General features: G+C 42.1%; 1 protein-coding gene across 4 annotated transcripts in view; it reads right to left on the minus strand.

The window, feature by feature from the left end:
* The window catches only part of pms1 (PMS1 homolog 1, mismatch repair system component), a 97,417-nt gene extending 78,537 nt beyond the window's left edge, over positions 1 to 18,880 (minus strand). For 2 of the 4 annotated variants that reach the window (XM_080198828.1, XM_080198825.1), the window contains exons 1-4: positions 17,874 to 17,949; positions 14,350 to 14,507; positions 13,069 to 13,251; positions 9,657 to 9,759 (exon numbers count right to left, since the gene is read on the minus strand). In XM_080198828.1, coding sequence (XP_080054954.1) covers positions 9,657 to 9,759; positions 13,069 to 13,251; positions 14,350 to 14,481 — 418 coding nt within the window. In that variant the 5' untranslated portion in view covers positions 14,482 to 14,507; positions 17,874 to 17,949. Of the gene's footprint in view, positions 1 to 9,656; positions 9,760 to 13,068; positions 13,252 to 14,349; positions 14,508 to 17,873; positions 17,950 to 18,840 lie in introns of those variants that run through there. The other 2 variants (XM_080198826.1, XM_080198827.1) reach the window with 2 other exon arrangements.
* Between the last annotated feature and the right edge of the window lie 143 nt (positions 18,881 to 19,023).

A 19,023-nucleotide genomic window follows, 5' to 3' on the forward strand; every position in this document is an offset into this window, starting at 1 on the left:
AATCTGCAGGGGGGGGGGGTGGCGGGGTGAGTCAATCGGGTGGGAAGGAACTCTGCAGTAGGGGTGGAGAGAGACAATGTCATTGGGGGAAGAGGGGGCCGTCCATAAGAGATTTCCCAGAACTTGGGAGATCGGGGCATCTGCGCAATGGTGCCCCTAGAATTCAAAAGCTGTCTTCCCTGATGAGCCAAGTCTCCACTTCCTCCCCTTCTGGTGAAAATTGCACCCTGGCTCTTTTTTTGCATAAAGTGCCATTAGATTGCATTTTCAAACTTGCCCAAAAATGAGTCAGCAACTCTGCCGGTTGCTTGCTCATTTGGCACTTACAATTTTTTTAAAATAAAATTCCCCCATAGAGTTTTACAGCACAGAAAGATATCCTTTAGCCCATTACGTCTGTGCCAGTCATCCAGCACCTATCTACTCTGATCCCTTTTTCCAGTAGCCTTCAATGCCTCTACTTTCTCAGAAGACTAAGGAAATTTGGCATGTCAGCTATGATTCTTACCAACTTTTACAGATGCACCTTAGAAAGCATTCTTTCTGGCTGTATCATAGCTTGGTACAGCTCCTGCCCTGCCCAAGACTGCAAGGAACTACAAAAGGTTGTGAATGTAGCCCAATCCTTCACGCAAACCAGCCTCCCATTCATTGACTTTGTCTACACTTTCTGCCTCGGCAAAGTAACCAGCATTATTAAGGACTCCACGCACCTTGGGCATTCTTTCTCCCAACTTCTTCCTTCAAGAAAAAAATACAAAAGTCTGAGTCACGTGCCAACTGACTCAAGAACAGCTTCTTCCCTGCTGCTGTCAGGCTTGTGAATGGACTTACCTTGTATTAAGTTGATCTTTCTCTACACCCTAGCTATGACTGTAGCACTGCATTCTGCACTCTCGTTTCATAGAACAGTACAGCACAGTACAGGCCCTTCGGCCCTCGATGTTGTGCCGAACTGTGTCCAAACCTAAGCTCAAGCTATCCCACTCCCTATCATTCTGGTGTGCTCCATGTGCCCATCCAATAACTGCTTGAAAGTTCCTAAAGTGTCAGACTTCACTATCACAGCAGGCAGTGCATTCCACACCCCAACCACTCTCTGAGTAAAGAATCTACCTTGGACATCCCTCCTATATCTCCCACATAAGAACATAAGAAATAGGAGCAGGAGTAGGCCACCTAGCCCTTCGAGCCTGTCCCGCCATTCAATAAGATCATGGCTGATCTGAAGTGGCTCAGTTCCACTTTCCCGCCTTCTCCCCATAACCCTTAATCCCCTTGCCTATCAAAAACCTATCTACCCGTGTCTTAAATATATTTAGCAAGGCAGCCTCCACCACTTCAACGGGCAGAGAATTCCAGAGATTCACCACCCTTTGAGTGAAGAAGTTCCTCCTCAACTCCGTTCTAAACTGCCCCCCCCCGCCTTATCTTGAGGCTGTGCCCCCTAGTCCTGCTGTCCTTTCTGAGCGGGAAGAGCCTCTCCACCTCTATCCTATCCATCCCATTCATCATCTTGTACGTCTCAATGAGATCTCCCCTCATCCTTCTAAACTGTAACGAGTACAAGCCTAGTTTATTCAGCCTCTCCTCATAGCTCAACCCCCTCAACTCCGGTATCAGCCTAGTGAACCTCCTCTGCACTCCCTCCAAGGCCAAAATATCCTTGCGTAAGTGCGGCGACCGGAACTGCACACTGTACTCCAGCTGCGGCCTCACCAGTGCCCTGTACAGTTGCAGCAAGACCTCCCTACTTTTATATTCAATCCCCCTCGCTATGAAGGCCAGCATCCCATTCGCCTTCCTGACCACCTGCTGCACCTGCAGGCTGGGTTTTTGCGACTCATGCACAAGGACCCCGAGGTCCCTCTGCACTGTAGCATGCTGCAGCTTTTTGCCATGTAAGTAGTAGTCCTTCCTACCAAAGTGGACAACATCACACTTGCCAACATTAAATTCCATTTGCCAGTTCCTCGCCCATTCGCCCAGCCTATCTGGATCCCTCTGCAGACTTTCCACACCCTCCGCACAATCTGCCGTTCCACCAATCTTTGTGTCATCAGCAAATTTCGACACCTTACACTTGGTTCCCTCCTCCAGATCATCTATATAAATGGTAAATAGCTGAGGCCCCAGCACCAATCCCTGGGGCACTCCACTAGTCACCAACTGCCAATCCGAATGGCACCCATTGACACCCACTCTCTGCCTCCTATTTGACAGCCAATCCCCTATCCACGCTAACACCCTACCCCCAACTCCATGCCCCCTAACCTTCTGTAACAACCTCTTGTGTGGCACCTTATCAAACGCCTTCTGAAAATCAAGGAACACCACATCTACCGGTTCCCCTCTATCCACCGCACTAGACACATCCTCATAGAATTCCAATAAATTCGTCAGACACGACTTCCCCTTAACGAAACCGTGCTGCGTCTGCTCTATCAAACAATTCTCCTCAAGATGCCTCGCTATTTTCTCCTTAATTACGAACCTTATGGTTATGCCCCCTAATAACAGCTACATCCACCCGAGGAAATAGTCTCTGTACATCCACTCTATCTATCCCCTCATCATCTTATAAACCTCTATTAAGTCACCTCTCATCCTCCTCCACTCTAAAGAGAAAAGCCCCAGCTCCCTTATAAGACCTACCCTCCAAACTAGGCAACATCAAGGTAAATCTCCTCTGCACTTTCCCCAATGCTTCCAATTCCTTCTTATAGTGAGGTGACCAGAATTGCACACAATATTCCAAATGCGGTCTTACCAAGTTCCAGTATAGTTGCAGCATAACCCCACGGCTCTTAAACTCAAACCCCCTGTTAATAAATGCTAACACACTTTAGACCTTCTTCACAGCTCTATCCACTTGAGTGGCAAGCTTCAGAGATCTGTGGATACGAACCCCAAGATCTCTCTTGTTCCTCCACATTCCTCAGAACCCTGCCTTTGACCCTGTAATCCGCATTCAAGTTTGTCCTACCAAAATTACATAAGAACATAAGAACATAAGAAATAGGAGCAGAAGTAGGCCATCTGGCCCTTCGAGCCTGCCCCGCCATTCAATAAGATCATGGCTGATCTGTCGTGGCTCAGTTCCACTTTCCCGCCCTCTCCCCATAACCCTTAATCCCCTCGCTTATCAAAAACCCATCAACCCGCTTCTTAAAAATATTTAGCGAGGCAGCCTCCACCACTTCAACGGGCAGAGAATTCCAGAGATTCACCACCCTTTGAGTGAAGAAGTTCCTCCTCAACTCCGTTCTGAACCGCCCTCCCTTTATCTTGAGGCTGTGCCCCCTAGTCCTACTGTCTTTTTTGAGCGGGAAGAGTCTTTCCACCTCTATCCTATCCATCCCATTCATCATCTTATACGTCTCAATGAGATCTCCCCTCATTCTTCTAAACTCTAACGAGTACAAGCCTAGTTTATTCAGCCTCTCCTCATAGCTCAACCCCCTCAACTCCGGTATCAGCCTAGTAAACCTCCTCTGCACTCCCTTTGCACTTAGAGTTAAACTCCATCTGCCACTTTTCTGCCCAGCTCTGCATCCTATCAATGTCTCGTCGCAGCTACAAGAGCCCGCCACCTCATCCACTACTCCACCAATCCTGCTGTCATCAGCAAATTTACTAATCCACCCTTCAGCCCCCTCTTCCAAGTCATTGATAAAAATCGCAAATAGCAGAGGACCCAGCGCCAATCACTGTGGTACACCGCTGGTAACTGGCCTCCAGTCTGAAAATTTTCCTTCCACCACCACCCTCTGTCTTCTATGAGACAGCCAGTTACTTATCCAATCAGCAAAATTTCCTTCTATCCTACACCTCCTTACTCTCTTCATGAGCCTACCATGGGAAACCTCATCAAAAGCCCTACTAAAATCCATGTATACGACATCAACTGCTCTACCTTTGTCTGCACACTTAGTTACCTTCTCAAAGAATTCAATCAAATTTGTGAGGCTATGAATGGTATGCTTTGTCTGTAATAGCATGCAAGAAACAATACTTTTCACTGTATGTTAATACACGTGACAATAATTAATGCAAATCAACTCGTCTTGGAAGGTTATTGATTATCCTGATGCAGCTGCTTTGAAGTCTGTTCCCTGTGTATGTTGCAGATATTTATTGCGACCTGTTTTGGAGTCATTCCAACCAAATGCACTTTGCAAATTTAAAACAGTATTACTGATATAAAAAGAAAATGGGATTCAATTACAAGTCTATGATTTATCTAATCATTTTTTAAAAGAAAATAAAATTACTCGCGGTTATAAGGTGACTGTCGCAACCTCAGGATATCCCAATTCATTTTACAGCCAGTACAGCACTTTTTTTTATATGTGTAGCCATTCTCGCAATGTCAGAAAATGCAGTCAAACTGCACACAGCCAAATCTCTCAAACAGTAACAAGATAACAACTAGATGATCTGTTTTAGACATGTTGTTTGAGAGAGAAATATTGATAGGACATTGGGGAAAACGTGCTTGCTCTTCTTCAGATATTACCATGACATCTTTCACATCCACTTAAGGCGGCAGATTCCATTAGCACCTCTTCTGCGAGATGGCAACTTGGACAGTGGTTCTGCATTGGAGTTTAGATTCTCTATCCCAGCCTCTAGTGTGGAGCTTTACACCAAAACTTGTGTAAATTTCAAAATCCACAAGATTTAAACACCTCCAAATTGAGACATATTCTGCTTTTTAGTTCTTCTGGGTATGTGATTTCTGTACCATCTTTCAATATCTATCACATTTTCACGACTTGAGACAATATACAAATTTCAGTTTGATTCAGTGACAGCACTATTATCCAAAGGGACAGAAGATTGCAGGTTTTATGCCCCACACTAGAGGCTAGGATAGATAATCTAAACTCCAATGCAGAACTAATGTCCAAGTTGCCATCTCGCAGATGAGGTGCTAAATAGAATCTGCCTTAAGTGAATGTGAAAGATGCCATGGTAATATTTGAAGAAGAGCAGGCAAGTTTTCCCCAATGTCGTATCAATATTTCTCTCTCAAACAACATGTCTAAAACAGATCATCTAGTTGTTATCTTGTTGCTGTTTGAGAGATTTGGCTGTGTGCAGTTTGACTGCATTTTCCGACATTGCGAGAATGGCTACACTTATAAAATAAAGTACTGAACTGGCTGTAAAATGCATTGGGATATCATGAGGTTGTGACAGTCACACTATAACCACAAGTAATTTTATTTTCTTTTTAAAAATGATTAGATAGATCATAGACTTATAATTGAATCCCTGGGTTCAGGTTGTTCAATAAATGATTTTACAACATAATAGTATAAATTTTGTGATGGCAACGACAGATAAACTGTTATCGTATGCTGCAGTAATCACTGTGAATGTTATCTGGCACAGCAAGTGCTAATGTGGGACTGGGAAACAGTACCACCACAGTGTGATGTAAATAGACACACGACCTGAGACTAGAGTCAGTTGTGGATTGACAGACTTGTGGAGAAAAAGCACGGAATTAGTGCATCGCTTGGGCTTTTTTTTTTAAATTCATTCGTGGGGCATGAACATTGCTGGCTGGCCAGCATTTATTGCCCATTCATAGTTACCCTTGTACTGACTGGCTTACTAGGCCATTTCAGAGGACAGCTCAGAGTCAACCACATTGCTGAGGCTCTGGAGTCACATTTAGGCAGGCAGATTTAGGCAGGCAGATTTCCTTCCTTAAAGGACAAATGGGCTTTTTTGATAGTAATAAATTCTTAATTGCAGATTTTTTTAAAAAAATTGAATTCAAATTCCACCATCTGCCAAGGCAGGATTCGAATCCAGATCCCCAAAACGTTAGCTGAGGTTTGGAATTAATACCTTTGCAATAAAACCACTCGGCCTTCACCTCTCAATCACTATGCCATCACTTCCCCATATATATCCAGTGTATTCGTACATTATTACGTGTTATTAACTAACAGTTAATGTTCAACCAAAGACGACTCGGAACTCTTCATGAGGCCTATTAAACATACAAGGTGACAACTCTTGGACAAATACAGACCAGAGAAGCTAGAACAGAAATTCAAAAGCTGAAAAGTTAAAAGCGCAGCATTCGGATTTGACTGGAAACCTCAAGTGAAAGCAAAGAGAGAGATCGCATGAAAGAAGCTCCAATGCAGTATTTTAAACAGAAAGGCAGAAGAAAAAGCTCTGCTGTGAAGCGGAGGATTCTACAAAATTTCTTGGAGGTCCATTATGCACCATACCCACAAAATGCAGAGTCAAAGGACCAAGCTGGAGTGAGCAAAGCATTTGGTGCTAAGCCAGGACAAGGTTTAAAAACTTCAACACAGTGAAAGAGTGAGAGCAGCTCATTTCTGAAAGCACTGTGGCTAGCCCAGATTCGGAATCTGCACCATACGATGTGACAGCTGAGCTTGGTGTAGGACAGAGGGGAGAAAAAAGAACAAAAACAAAAAATGCTTAAAAAAAAACCTCTGTCAAAGCCAGGAATCCATTGTAAAACACGCAAGAATCTTCTAATATCACAGGAAAGGCCCAGAATAGTTGATCTGAGTAAATTGCTGCACAAAACTAAAGAGAAAGAAGTTGGGACAGCCATTGCTGCAAAGAACCCGCCATAAACATGACAAAAAAGGCATTTTGAAAAACAATTTTCTGCAGCGCCATCTTTAAAATTTGCACAGTATTTAAAGCTGTACTCACCTAAACCTAAAAGCAACCATAGACAACAACTCAACATGATCGTTTCAGGATTAGATAAAAAAAACAAAAGCTGACCAAGTGAATACACTGTTTTATTCAGTAGGTCCGATAGCCAATGACATTACTGCAAGGCAACGAATAAATAAATCCTCAGATAAATTTGATGAAGTTCTAAAATGCTTTGATACAGACTTTAAATCTAAGAAACAACAAAATTTTGAGAGAGATCAAATTTCAACAAACGTGTCCAATAGCCTGGAAAATTGATTTACCCTTTTATTAGAAAAATATACAGATCGACTGAAGGCTGTGACTAGTTACTTTAAGTTTGAACTGATACTTATAGTACAGGAGACCATTCAGCCTGTACGACAACAATTCCATCCCGGCTTTATCCCCATAACACCATGTATTTACTCTGCAAACCTCCCCGACACTAAGGGAGAACTTAGCATGCCCAATTCACCTAATCCGCACATCTTTGGAGTTTGGGAGGAAACCTGAGCACCCACAGGAAACCCACGCCGACACAGGAAGAACATGCAAACTCCACACAGGAAGTCAACCAAAGTCCCTGGCGCTGTGAGGCAGCAGTGCTACCCACTGTGGCGTGCCACCTAAGGGATACTTCGGAAAGCTATACAAAGCTAAAACACACATTTGGGCAGAGGATCCCAAGACAATCCAGCAGATTGAGCTACCACCCAGGAAGGGACCCAACTGTGCTTTTTGGATGAGGTCAAGCATCCTGGATTCCCTTTTTGAAATAAGGACAGCTCAGTAAATGATCACTTCAACTTCAAACTGAACACGAGAGCCTGTGTGTTGCAGTACATTTGGATAAGGAACCTTAGCTGAGACAGCAGTGGCTACCACATTGCTCTACAAATACATTGCTCTATAGGCCTGGAGGAATCCGACTGCCAGACATGATCCCAGAACCACTAAATTCAGTGCACTTTATTTATTGCTTTGCTATCACTGATAATATTCAATGTGATTTACCACTTAACTTGTCTGATGAACCACTAAGGTAATGCAACAAGTAGATATTCAAAGTCATATACATCATCTAAAACAAAACCTTTTCTTTCTTGAGCAGAGATGCTCGTGTTGCCCTTAACTTTCTTAAAATAGTGCAATACGTCAAGACAACCTCTGTCGTCAACTACACTTCACTTATGTTACTTCACTTACTGCAGAGCTGGTTTGTCCAATTTCTTTGCAGGGGACAGAAGTTCTTCTTTAGTCAGACCAACCAAATCGTCAGATAATTACCACTATACCACGAGTGGAAGGCACACAAAAAATAAACAGCAATAGAAGAATGAACTCCAAATCCAGTTCCAACGGTTTTTGTTGCACCATCTGACACTCCATGCTCCACATATCCTCAGAAGGCTCTTTGTTAAATTTCCCCATACTTCCAACAAGAACATAAGAAATAGGAGGAATGAACTATATGGTACATAGAGCCTGCTCCGTTATTCAATATGATTCTTCTTAAATATATTCAATAATGGAGTATCCACAATCCATTTATGCCAACTCTTTGCTTCCTATAAAGAACAACACAGCACAGGAAAAGGCTCTTCGGCCCTCCAAGCCTGCACTGATCACGTATTCCTAATTAGACCATCTATTTGTATCCCTCTATTCCCAGTCTGTTCACATGGCTATCTAGATAAGTCTTAAGTAGTCCTAGCGTGCCTCAATCACCTTGCTTGGTAATGCATTCTAGGCCCCCACCATCCTCTGTGTAAAAAATGTCTCCCACCTATCTGTATTGAACCTTGCCCCTCTTACCTTGAACTTATGATCCCTTGTGTTTGTCATTTCTGACCTGGGAAAAAGCTTCCAACTGTTCACCCTATCTATGCCCCTCATAATTTTGTAAACTTCTATTAGGTTGCCCCTCAATCTCCGTCTTTCCAGGGAGAACAATCGTTGTTTACTCAATCTCACCTCATAGCTAACACCCTCCACACCAGGCAACATCCTAGTAAACCTTTTCTACACTCCCTCCAAAGCCTCCACGTCCTTCTAGTAGTGTGGCGACCAGAACTGGACGCAGTATTCTAAATGTGGCCTAACCAACGTTCTATATAACTGCAACATCATATGCCAACTTTTATACTCTATGCCCTGCTCAAAAAAGGCAAGCATGCCATATGCCTTCTTCACCACCTTTTCCACCTGTGCTGCCACCTTTAAGGATCTGTGGACTTGCACAGCCAGATCCCTGTGTGTCTATACTCCTGATGGTTTTGCCATTTATTGCATAGCTCCTACCTGCATTAGATCTACCAAAATGCATCACTTCACATTTATCTGGATTAAATTCCATCTGCCATTTCTCCGTCCAATTTTTCAGCCTATCTATATCCTAATCTCTGATAATGTTCATCACTATCCGCAACTCCAGCAATCTTTGTGTCGTCTGCAAACTTACTAGCAGATCAGCTACATCTTCTTTCAAATCATTTATATATATCACAAATGGCAGAAGTCCAAGTACAGGGGCCTGAACGCCACTAGTCACAGACCTCCAATCAGAAGAAGACCCTTCCACTGCTACCCTCTGTCTTCTATGGCCAAGCCAGTTCTGTGCCCATCTAGCTAGTTCACCGTTGATCCCTTGAGATTTAACCTTTTGCACCAGCCTGCCTATCTGCTAGCAGCTTTCTGTCTGTCTCAAGACATTGCCTGCAATCCCATGTGCTTTAACTTTACATAATAGTCTGTTAACAAGACCTTGTTGAAAGCCTTATGAAAGGCTAAATAAGCCACATCCATTGGTTCTCCTCAGTCAACTCTATTGGTTACATCCTCAAAGAATTCCAATAAATTTCTTAAGCATGATTTCCCCTTTGTCAATCCATGCCGATTTTGTCTGATTATACCATTGCCTTCCAAATGCTGAGTATATATCGGAATACCTTGGCCTATGTGAGAAGGCTTCTGTGAAATGACGTGTCCAGTATTGTCCAAGGTATACTGAGTACTCACTTCATCAGCAGTTGTCTTAGTCGTGACAATAACCTGCGAAAAAAGGAGGCAAAATGAGGCTAAACTGTATCTCTATTATCAAAATTTTACAAAAATAGTGAAGGCAAACCACAATGACTTAACAAGTAAGTAAATGCACTGTCTGGTGTGGATCAGTGCTATGCAAATCAGGTCCAGGTTAAATGGCTGGTTAAACGTGTACTGTGATTTGATTATTATTGTCTTATGTATTGGTATAGTGAAAAGTATTGCTTCTTGCACATTATACCGACAAAGCATACCATTCATAGAGTACATAGGGGAGAAGGAAAGGAGAGGGTGCAGAATATAGTTTTACAGCCATAGCTAGAGTGTAGAGAAAGATCAACCAAACATAAGGTAGGTTCATTTCAATTAGCCTCAGTTTTTCTTGGTTAGTGAACAGAAAATGTCCTATAAGCATAGAAAATAGGAATAGTATGTCATGTGGCCCTTCAAACCAATCCTGCTATTCAATATGATCATGGCTGACCCTTTATCTCAACACCATACTTCCACTCTCTTCCCATACCCTTTGGCACCTTTAGAGTCCACAGTCTAAAAATCTATATTCTTCTTAAATATATTCAGTGACCTAGCCTCCATAGAATTCCACAGGTTCACCTCCTTCTGAATGAAGAAGTTTTTCCCCATCTCAGTCCTAAAAAGCCTCCCCCACATCCTGTGACTCCTTGTTTTAGACGGCACCCCCCGCCACAGGAATCAACATCCAGACAGTCCAGCCACATCAGAATTTTATATGTTTCAATTAGATCCCCCCTCATTCTTCTAAATTCCAGTGAATCCAGGCCCATCCTATACATGTATTGCCTCAATGCACCGCCACCTGTCATTTGTTCATAAAGTTGCTAGCTTTTGTTGCAATCTCTTACAGCTCTAACACATTTTCCCCCCCTTCGTTTCTGACAAGGAGTCAAAGGACTCAAAATGTTAACTCTGCTTTCTCTACTAGATGCTGGCTGACCTGCTGAGTTTTTGTCGCATCCTGTGTTCTTGGCCTATATTACCACCAATCCTGTGCACTTTAATGTTGCATACTAACCTCCTCTGCGGGACTTTATTCAAAATCCAAATACACCACCTTCACCGGTTCACCCTTATTTATTCTACAACTTACATCCTTTATAAGCTCCAGTAGGTTTGTCAAACATGGATTTCTCTTTCATAAATCCATGTTGGTTTAGTTGAATCCCACTGATATTTTTTAAGTGTCCTGTTATCGCATCCTTTACAATAGACTCGAGAGTTTTCCCACCACTGATGTTAGGCTCACCAATCTATAAATCCCTATTTTCTTCCTCCATCCTTTTTTAAATAGAGGGATTATGTTTGCCACCCTCCAGTCTGCTGGGAACTTTTCCAGAATCTGCAGAATTTTGGAAAATGACAACGAACACATCACTATTTCCATGGCCACCCCTTTTGGTACCTTGGGATGTAGATTATCGGGCTGTGGAGATTTCAGTCCCATTAATTTCTCCAATACTATTTTTCTAGTAATACAAATTCCCTTTGATTCCTCCATCTCACTAGATCCTTGATTTCTTAGAATTTCTGGGAAATTATTTGCATCTTTCTCCATGAAGACAGAACTAAAGTACTTGTTTAATTGCTCTGCCATTTCCTTGTTTTCTATTATAAGTTCTCCTGTTTCAGACTGTAAGGGACGTAAATTTGTCTTCAATAATTTTTTAATATATTTATAGAAGCTTTTACTGTCCACTTTCATGTTAATCACGAGTTTACTCTCATGCTCCATCTTTTCCCTCTTAATCAATCTCCTTGCCCTCCTTTGCCGAATACTGAACTTCTCCCACTCCTCAGGCATGCTAGTTTTTCTGACAACTTCATAGGACTCTTCTTTGGATCTAATACAATCCTTAATTTAATTTGTAAGCTACGGTTGGGCAGCTTTTCCTGTTTTGTTTGTGCATCAGAAAGGAATAAACAACTGTTGCATTGCATACATTTATTCTTGAAATGTTAGCCATTGTTCCTGTCAAGGAATATGGACAGCAGGCACAAAATGGAGTTGAGGCATAAGATTGTACAGAATGATGGAGTAGGCTGAAGTGTCCACATAGTCAACTCAGTTCTCTTTTTATACCATGTTCTTATGCTTACTGCTGAGAACATCACGTAATTTAACAATTGTTCCAAATCAAATAAAGACTCAAATGACAAGTTAACTCCCGGTGTGGAATTTCACTGAACTGGACCAAGATTGGAGAACCGGGCATGGAAGTCGATTGATGGCGATCCTACTTTTTTGGTCATTTACTTTAAATGATAGAAAATCAGAACTATTACTAATCAGGTACACTATTTTACACCCTGTTCTCTGACTAGCAGTTCTGTCAAGCAAGACTCTTAACAGGAGTAGAGATTCTCAATTTTTTGGGACAGCGGTGCTAAACCCATGATATCTCTTAGCCTCGAATCAAAATTGTTTTAATCAGAGAACTGCATCAATGCTTCCTGACTAATGGACACATGCTGCAATGAGTCAATTTATACATTTTGTCACACAAAATTGTGATGCATCTCCTTGGCATCAGCCAATCAGTTGGTCATAGAAAGGATCTCTATCTACGCTCCAGACCAGGAAATGGTGCCTCACACCATAAAAACACTTGTCTCTTAGATTGCTGCCGATCTACAGACACCAATCTCAAACCACTATGTGTATACTGCTTTGTGCAGTTAGCAATCTCATTTATATTGCTGAGTGCTCCTCACGTTAAGGTCAATGGCAAAATATTGGGCATATCTACTGGAACACATTTAGAGATTAATTTTCTGGGTAACTATCACTATAACTAGAGCATTGCTTCCATCTTGACATAAGACAGGGTCAAAAGGTTATTTTCAAAGTACAATCATGCACCAGAATTGTTACGTTACATCTGACACAAACTTTCCGTAGAATGGACAAAAAGAGACCATTCAGCACATAATGTATGTGACGATACTCTGGAAGAATTATTCTAATTTTCACTTAGTCCCACTTCCCTGCTCTTTCCTCGAAGCCCTACAAAATCTCATTCATCCCATGCAGGAAAACAACTTTTTGCTTTTTGGTGTCTTTCCATAACTGTATAACTAAAAATGCCAAATTTATGGAATGAGGGAACTGAATTTTTGTTAGCAGTTCATGGCACTACAACTTACACCCTGACACAAAACATCACAGAAGTTAATTGTTAGTCTGTTGACAATCTTCATCCTGAATGTCATTTTAATAATGTGAATAATCGGAATATGGCAGCCTTGATAACATTTGATATAATATCACTTTCTTACCTCAGCCACAGTACATATGGAACCTAAAGCTTCACCACGAAATCCATATGTTTCCAGGGCTTCCAAGTCCTCATGATGACTAATCTTAGATGTGTAGTGTTTGAGTCCCATGACAGGGGTGTCAACAGCTTTGATTCCATCACCATTGTCTCGTACTTCTATCCTGTCAAACCCACTGTTTTCCTGTTTCAGATACAGAGTCATGAATAGTTCTTTTAGCTTTATTATGACTTTAAATTGAGTTAATTATGAAAGATGTTGAGTACCCTTCATTTGCAACAAATAAGTCTTGCTTACAAACTCTTTAATAGTTAAAAGATTATCAGACCAATAGTTAAGGCTTTTACATCACAAAAGAGAATATTGCAGCATGCATGCGCATCCTGTTAAAATTCAGTGCAATGATAATCTAGTGTCACTAAATTCTGCAGCTGTATCCCATTTGGCATCTTAATGTACTTGGCAGAAAGATGGAGAATTTTCAGTTAAAATTGTAATTTTGGCATGCAGAGGACAAATGTGTGGAATAATCTATCACAATGTGAAAATGAAAGTAGACAATAAAACACATTTTACGAGGGTGTTGGACATTTGGTGAAAAGGACTACTGAATGATAGAGGTGAAGTTGGATAAATGATCTTTGAGACTATCCAGATGATTGGAGAGGTTGCTTTCAGTGTCTGTATAGTCCTACCTTGCTCAGAAAATTGGGATTACCCAGGGAGAGGAGATAAATATGTCCAAGTTTGCCACTTGAGGCAATATAAGTTATCATGCTCCCTTGGAATGTGCTTGATTACACTGGGAGCCGGGGACAAATTTTCTATAAGTTATTTTTGGAATTGCCACAAATTTTTCTTTGTCTTACCCAAGAATTAGCCTGCCTAATATATCGGTGATATTCAAGACCCCACCATCTAATTCAGAGGGAGAAACATAATCCCAAACAGCAAGTGCAGTATACCAGACACAAAATCCTGAAAATAGGTTGGGAGCAAAAGATATGGCTCCCTAGTGCATGATACTAGATTGTGCAGTAACATCTAACTCAGTGGTAATATTAATCACCAGATTTATAATGACAGATCTACTGAAAGACCACAATTCGGCACATTTCTAGAACAAAAATTCAGTTAAAAAAAACGACTGTAGTTCTTTAATGACTGCCATTGAATTAGTTAAAGCTAAATTTGAGAAATTTTTCAGTTTAACTGCACAGAATATGATTTTTGCTAAGCTGAAATGAGCCTTGACTGAAAAAGAAATGCAATGCCACTTACTAATTTGACTTCAATGCTTGTTGCATTAGCATCCAAGGAGTTTTCCACAAGCTCCTTCACTACATTAACAACAGAGGTTATTGTCTGAGAGCTGGAAAGAAGTCGAATGGTATCCGGTGGTAACTGTTGCATGATGATTTTGCTTAACCAATGCAGCCCTGTAATAAGATGTATTGCTTAGAAGAAAATATGGGCTTGTTTTGACTACCAGTAGGAAATGGACAAACCAATGAAATAATTAGTCTAACCATACCTGATCCTGAAATGTTGTTTCCCATGAAAATGTGCATTACGAGCATATTCAAATGTAGGCTATCTTCGGGCCATACAAAGGAATGCCGACCATGGCAACAGCATGGTTATAACGATGGGCACTACTTTATCCTATGACATGCAGTATAAATTGAACAGCATTGGAACGCTGATGCATTTTCGGGGCTGCTGTTTTTGGCAGAACGGATGGTCCTGATTAGCATTTGAAAATTATATATTTTCAGCTAGATGTTAAAGTACCTGCACCAGATACTTTATCAAACCTAGGTTTGAAACCCACAAGAAGAGGCTCAGTATTAACCAAGTCAAGTAATGGATTTAGTCTCACAAGGGAAGACTATTCATAGGAATCAGGCTGAATTGAGTCCCTACCTGTCAAATGACTTATTATTACTGACCTTCTGGTCCTTATTGGTTTTCAATATCAGACCTCAAATAAAATACATCCAGACTTGAAATATTGACTCTGTTCTCTCTCTACAGATGCTGTCAGACGTGCTGAGATTTTCTAGCATTTTCTGTTATTATTTCAGATTCTAACATCTGCAAGAATTTGTTTATATTTGTGATTTTAGGTTGCAAAACAGAGTTGAGGCACAGTCCCTTAAATTAATACCATCTAGCAGATCAAGACAGAAAGTTGAGTGTGGTCTAAAGGGGTGAGTCGAAAAAGAAAACCAAATGGAGATCATGATTATGTTCTCAGAGAGAAGAGATTAATGGCAAAGCAATCACTCTGTTGCTTTATTTTCAACATAAAAGTGACAGAACTGAAAGCACCAATTAGATTGTGTCATATAGATTGTGTTCTCGGGACACTAGCTAATGGCTTGTAAAATAAATAAAACACCAGTGCATGTGCTACAGTTCTCTGCAAAATACCTGTGAAACAATTGGTGACCCTATCACAGAGTTTCATTGGAAAACAAAGCAGCAAGGAGAGCTGAGGATATTCTGGAATCACACGTGGGTGATTAGGTTTGAGAGGAGTGAGAAAAAAAATGAAGGCAGGAGTAATGGTGCAAATGCAGCCAAGGCACCCACCATTCAAAGAAAAAGTCAGTAATGTAAATTGAATTTAGAAATTCCGGGGCCATCAAGGCAAGTGCAAATTAAGATGGAAAAACTGAAATAAAGAGATAAGACCTTTTTTTAAAAGTGGCTGATTGGTTGCAAGAGTGTCTTAGCAGAAAAGCCCATGGGGAAAATTAACAGAGAAAGCATTTGTGCAGTGAATTTGAATACTAAATTTAAAATGAGTAAAGCACTTCCTGTATTTAAACCTTCTCAAAGAGTAGCAGGAAAAGATAAGTCTGTAAGACTGCATTAAGGGACTGTCAAACGGGTTGAACTATTTCAGCATTGAAATGACTTTCAAGCAACAAAATTAAGTAAAATTATTTTTAGTTAATTCACACAATTATAGATTGAAGGGTGATCTTGGGTTCCAAACATTTCTGCCAAAACTATATTTATTGCTCAAAAATTTGCACTTTCATTGATGTCATCAAAAAAAGACAAACCTACTAAAAAGTCTCACTGTGTTTTGAGAGATTAGGGTGGATACATATTCAGTTAAATTACATGTACAGCAGTGAAGGACAATGTAGGCTAGTGAATGGGCTGCAGTGAAAGGGAGATGAAGCCCCCCCTTTTCATCTCTGTGGGCCGTAAGACATCAGGCATGTGCACTATGACCCCACAAGTAAGATTAAATACATTTAATACGCACTAAATATTTCATAATAAGTCATAAAAATGTGTAATCATTCATACATTAATAGAACTGTCACAAACTTCAAAAAGCAATACAAAACTATCGAAAGTCACTGCATCCCTCTCATTTAATGTTCATCTTAGTCTTTGCTTTTGTGTTCAGATTTGGAAGCTGCCAAAGGTTTTGCAATGCAAAAGGAATCTCTCAACACCGTACTTTTTTGGAACTGATATCACCTTGAGCAAAATGGCCTCCCTTTCTGTTCAATAACAAAATAATCCAGCCCTCAACTTGCTTTTATCATTTTGCCCATCACCGATTTTCCTCTTTTTGGTTACTACTTCTTCCTCTATTTTTTGATATTGCACTTGATTCTGCTTCTTTATTATGCCACTTCAACACAAAGGAAATTAAACTAACATGAAAAGTACAACCTCCCGCTTCCACTGGTTTTGTAATCAAGACGATCTCCCAGGATAGGATAATTCTGCTAACTGCATTCGTGTACCTAGAATTTGCAGGGCACGTAGAATGAACTGTCATAATATTTTCAATTGACACAGAGGGAGTGCACGCCTCACTTCACATGCACTTCCTTCACATGTGTCTCCCCTCAGGAACTCAGGAAAGAAACTACACATGGGCACTGGGCATCAAGACGTAACATTCAGAACCCAGATAAGCCACAAGTTGCCATCTATTTACCTACAGCATTTCCTCAAGTTGTGCAATCAGTTAAATATTTCAACAATTTACTACGGCAAGTATCTTGAATTGAAGAAATAGTAGAATTGTCATCAGTAGCTCTCTGATGCAACCAACCTAAACACTTCTTACCACACAAATCAACTGCTTTAAATACTGGCACTTTGTGTCAATGGAAGAAGTAGTCTGTCTTCTGGCTGTAAAGTCCTCCAGAGCTACCATACCAGCATGCCTGGTCAAAGAAGGCTGTGATAACATTGCACAGAGGGGCAGACTCTCCACTCCCTCCCAGTAACTGCTGGACAGACTCCACATTCACTCCCAGTACCACGGAATCCCTATCGTGCAGAAGGAGACTAAGGTGTATTTAGCAATAAATACAATTCGTCAAATTGAGTCTGCACCGATTCTCTAAAAGACCAGGTGGCTAATCCATCTGAACTATACATCTTTGGACTGTGGGAGGAAACCAGATCACCCAGAGGAAACCGAGGCAGACACAGAGAGAACGTGCAAACTTCACACAGACAGTGACCCGAGGCTGGAATCAACCTGGGTTCCTGGTGCTGTGAAGCAGTAGTGCTAAATGCTGTGCCGACTAAACAGGCTCCACACGCTCTCCCCATACTGGCTGGACACTGGGCAGGAGCGACTCCACACACACTCCCAGGCTGGACAGGCTCCTCACTTGGGCACTCAATCCCATGCTGGACAGTGTCCACATTCACTCTCAGTGCCTGCTGGACACTGGGCTGGACAGCGTTCACACTCACTCCCAATGCCTGCTGGACACTGGGTTGGACAGTGTCAGGCTCCATACTCCCAGTACCTGCTGGACACCGGGTGGGACAGGCTCCAAACACACTCCTCGCACCTGCTGGACACTGGACTGGACAGGTTCCACATTCACTCCCAATATCTGCTGGACCAGTACCAGTATCATCATTCCTGTACCAAAGAAAAGCCAGGCAATTACTATTGTCCGGTGGCCAGGTGGCTCTGGTATCCATCGTTATGGAGTGCTTTGAAAGGTTAGTCATGGCACAATTCAGTTCCAGCTTCTCCAGATTGCCTGGATCCACTACAGTTTGCCGACCGCCGCATCAGTGTCTACAGCAGACGCCATCTCCCTAGCCCTGCATTCAACCCTAGAACTCCCATGTATTGACTATAGTCCAGTCTTCAACATCATTATTCCTATGAAACTCATCTCCAAACACTACACTTTGTACTCTCTCCTTCTCTTTATGGATAATATGCTTTGTCTGTATAGCGTGCAAGAAACAATACTTTTCAATGAACACTGATACACGTGACAATAATAAAGCAAATCAAAAACTGGACTGAACAAGAGCCACACTCAATCCCAGTACCTGCTGGATAGATTCCATACTCACTCCTAGTACCTGCTGGACACTTGAACTGGACAGGCTGCACAATTACTCTCAGTATCTGCTGGACAGGTTCCACACTCATTCCCAGTACCTGCTGGACATACTCCACCCTCACTCCCAGTGCCTGCTGGACATGGGCTGGACAGGCTCCACACTCACTCCCAGTGCCTGCTGGACACTGGGCTGGACAGGCTCCACACTCACTCCTAGTACCTGCTGGACACTGGGCTGGACAGCATCTACACTCACTCCCAGTGCCTGCTGGCCAGACTCCACCCTCACTCCCAGTACCTGCTGGACACTGGGCTGGACAGGCTCCACACTCACCCAGTACCTGCTGGTCACTGGGCTGGACAGCATCCACCCTCACTCCCAGTGCCTGTTGGACAGGCTCACACTCACCCAGTACCTGCTGGACAGGCTCACACTCACCCAGTACCTGCTGGACAGGCTCACACTCACCCAGTACCTGCTGGACAGGCTCACACTCACCCAGTACCTGCTGGACAGACTCCACACTCACTCACATTAGCAGTTCCGCGCGCCTCCTGCCCTGGCGGAAACCCCGCCTACTTCCCCATTGTC

The sequence above is a fragment of the Carcharhinus amblyrhynchos genome, chromosome 11 (genome assembly GCF_965287045.1).
Source record: "Carcharhinus amblyrhynchos chromosome 11, sCarAmb.v2.hapA, whole genome shotgun sequence".
In the NCBI taxonomy this organism is placed as follows: Eukaryota; Metazoa; Chordata; class Chondrichthyes; order Carcharhiniformes; family Carcharhinidae; genus Carcharhinus; species Carcharhinus amblyrhynchos.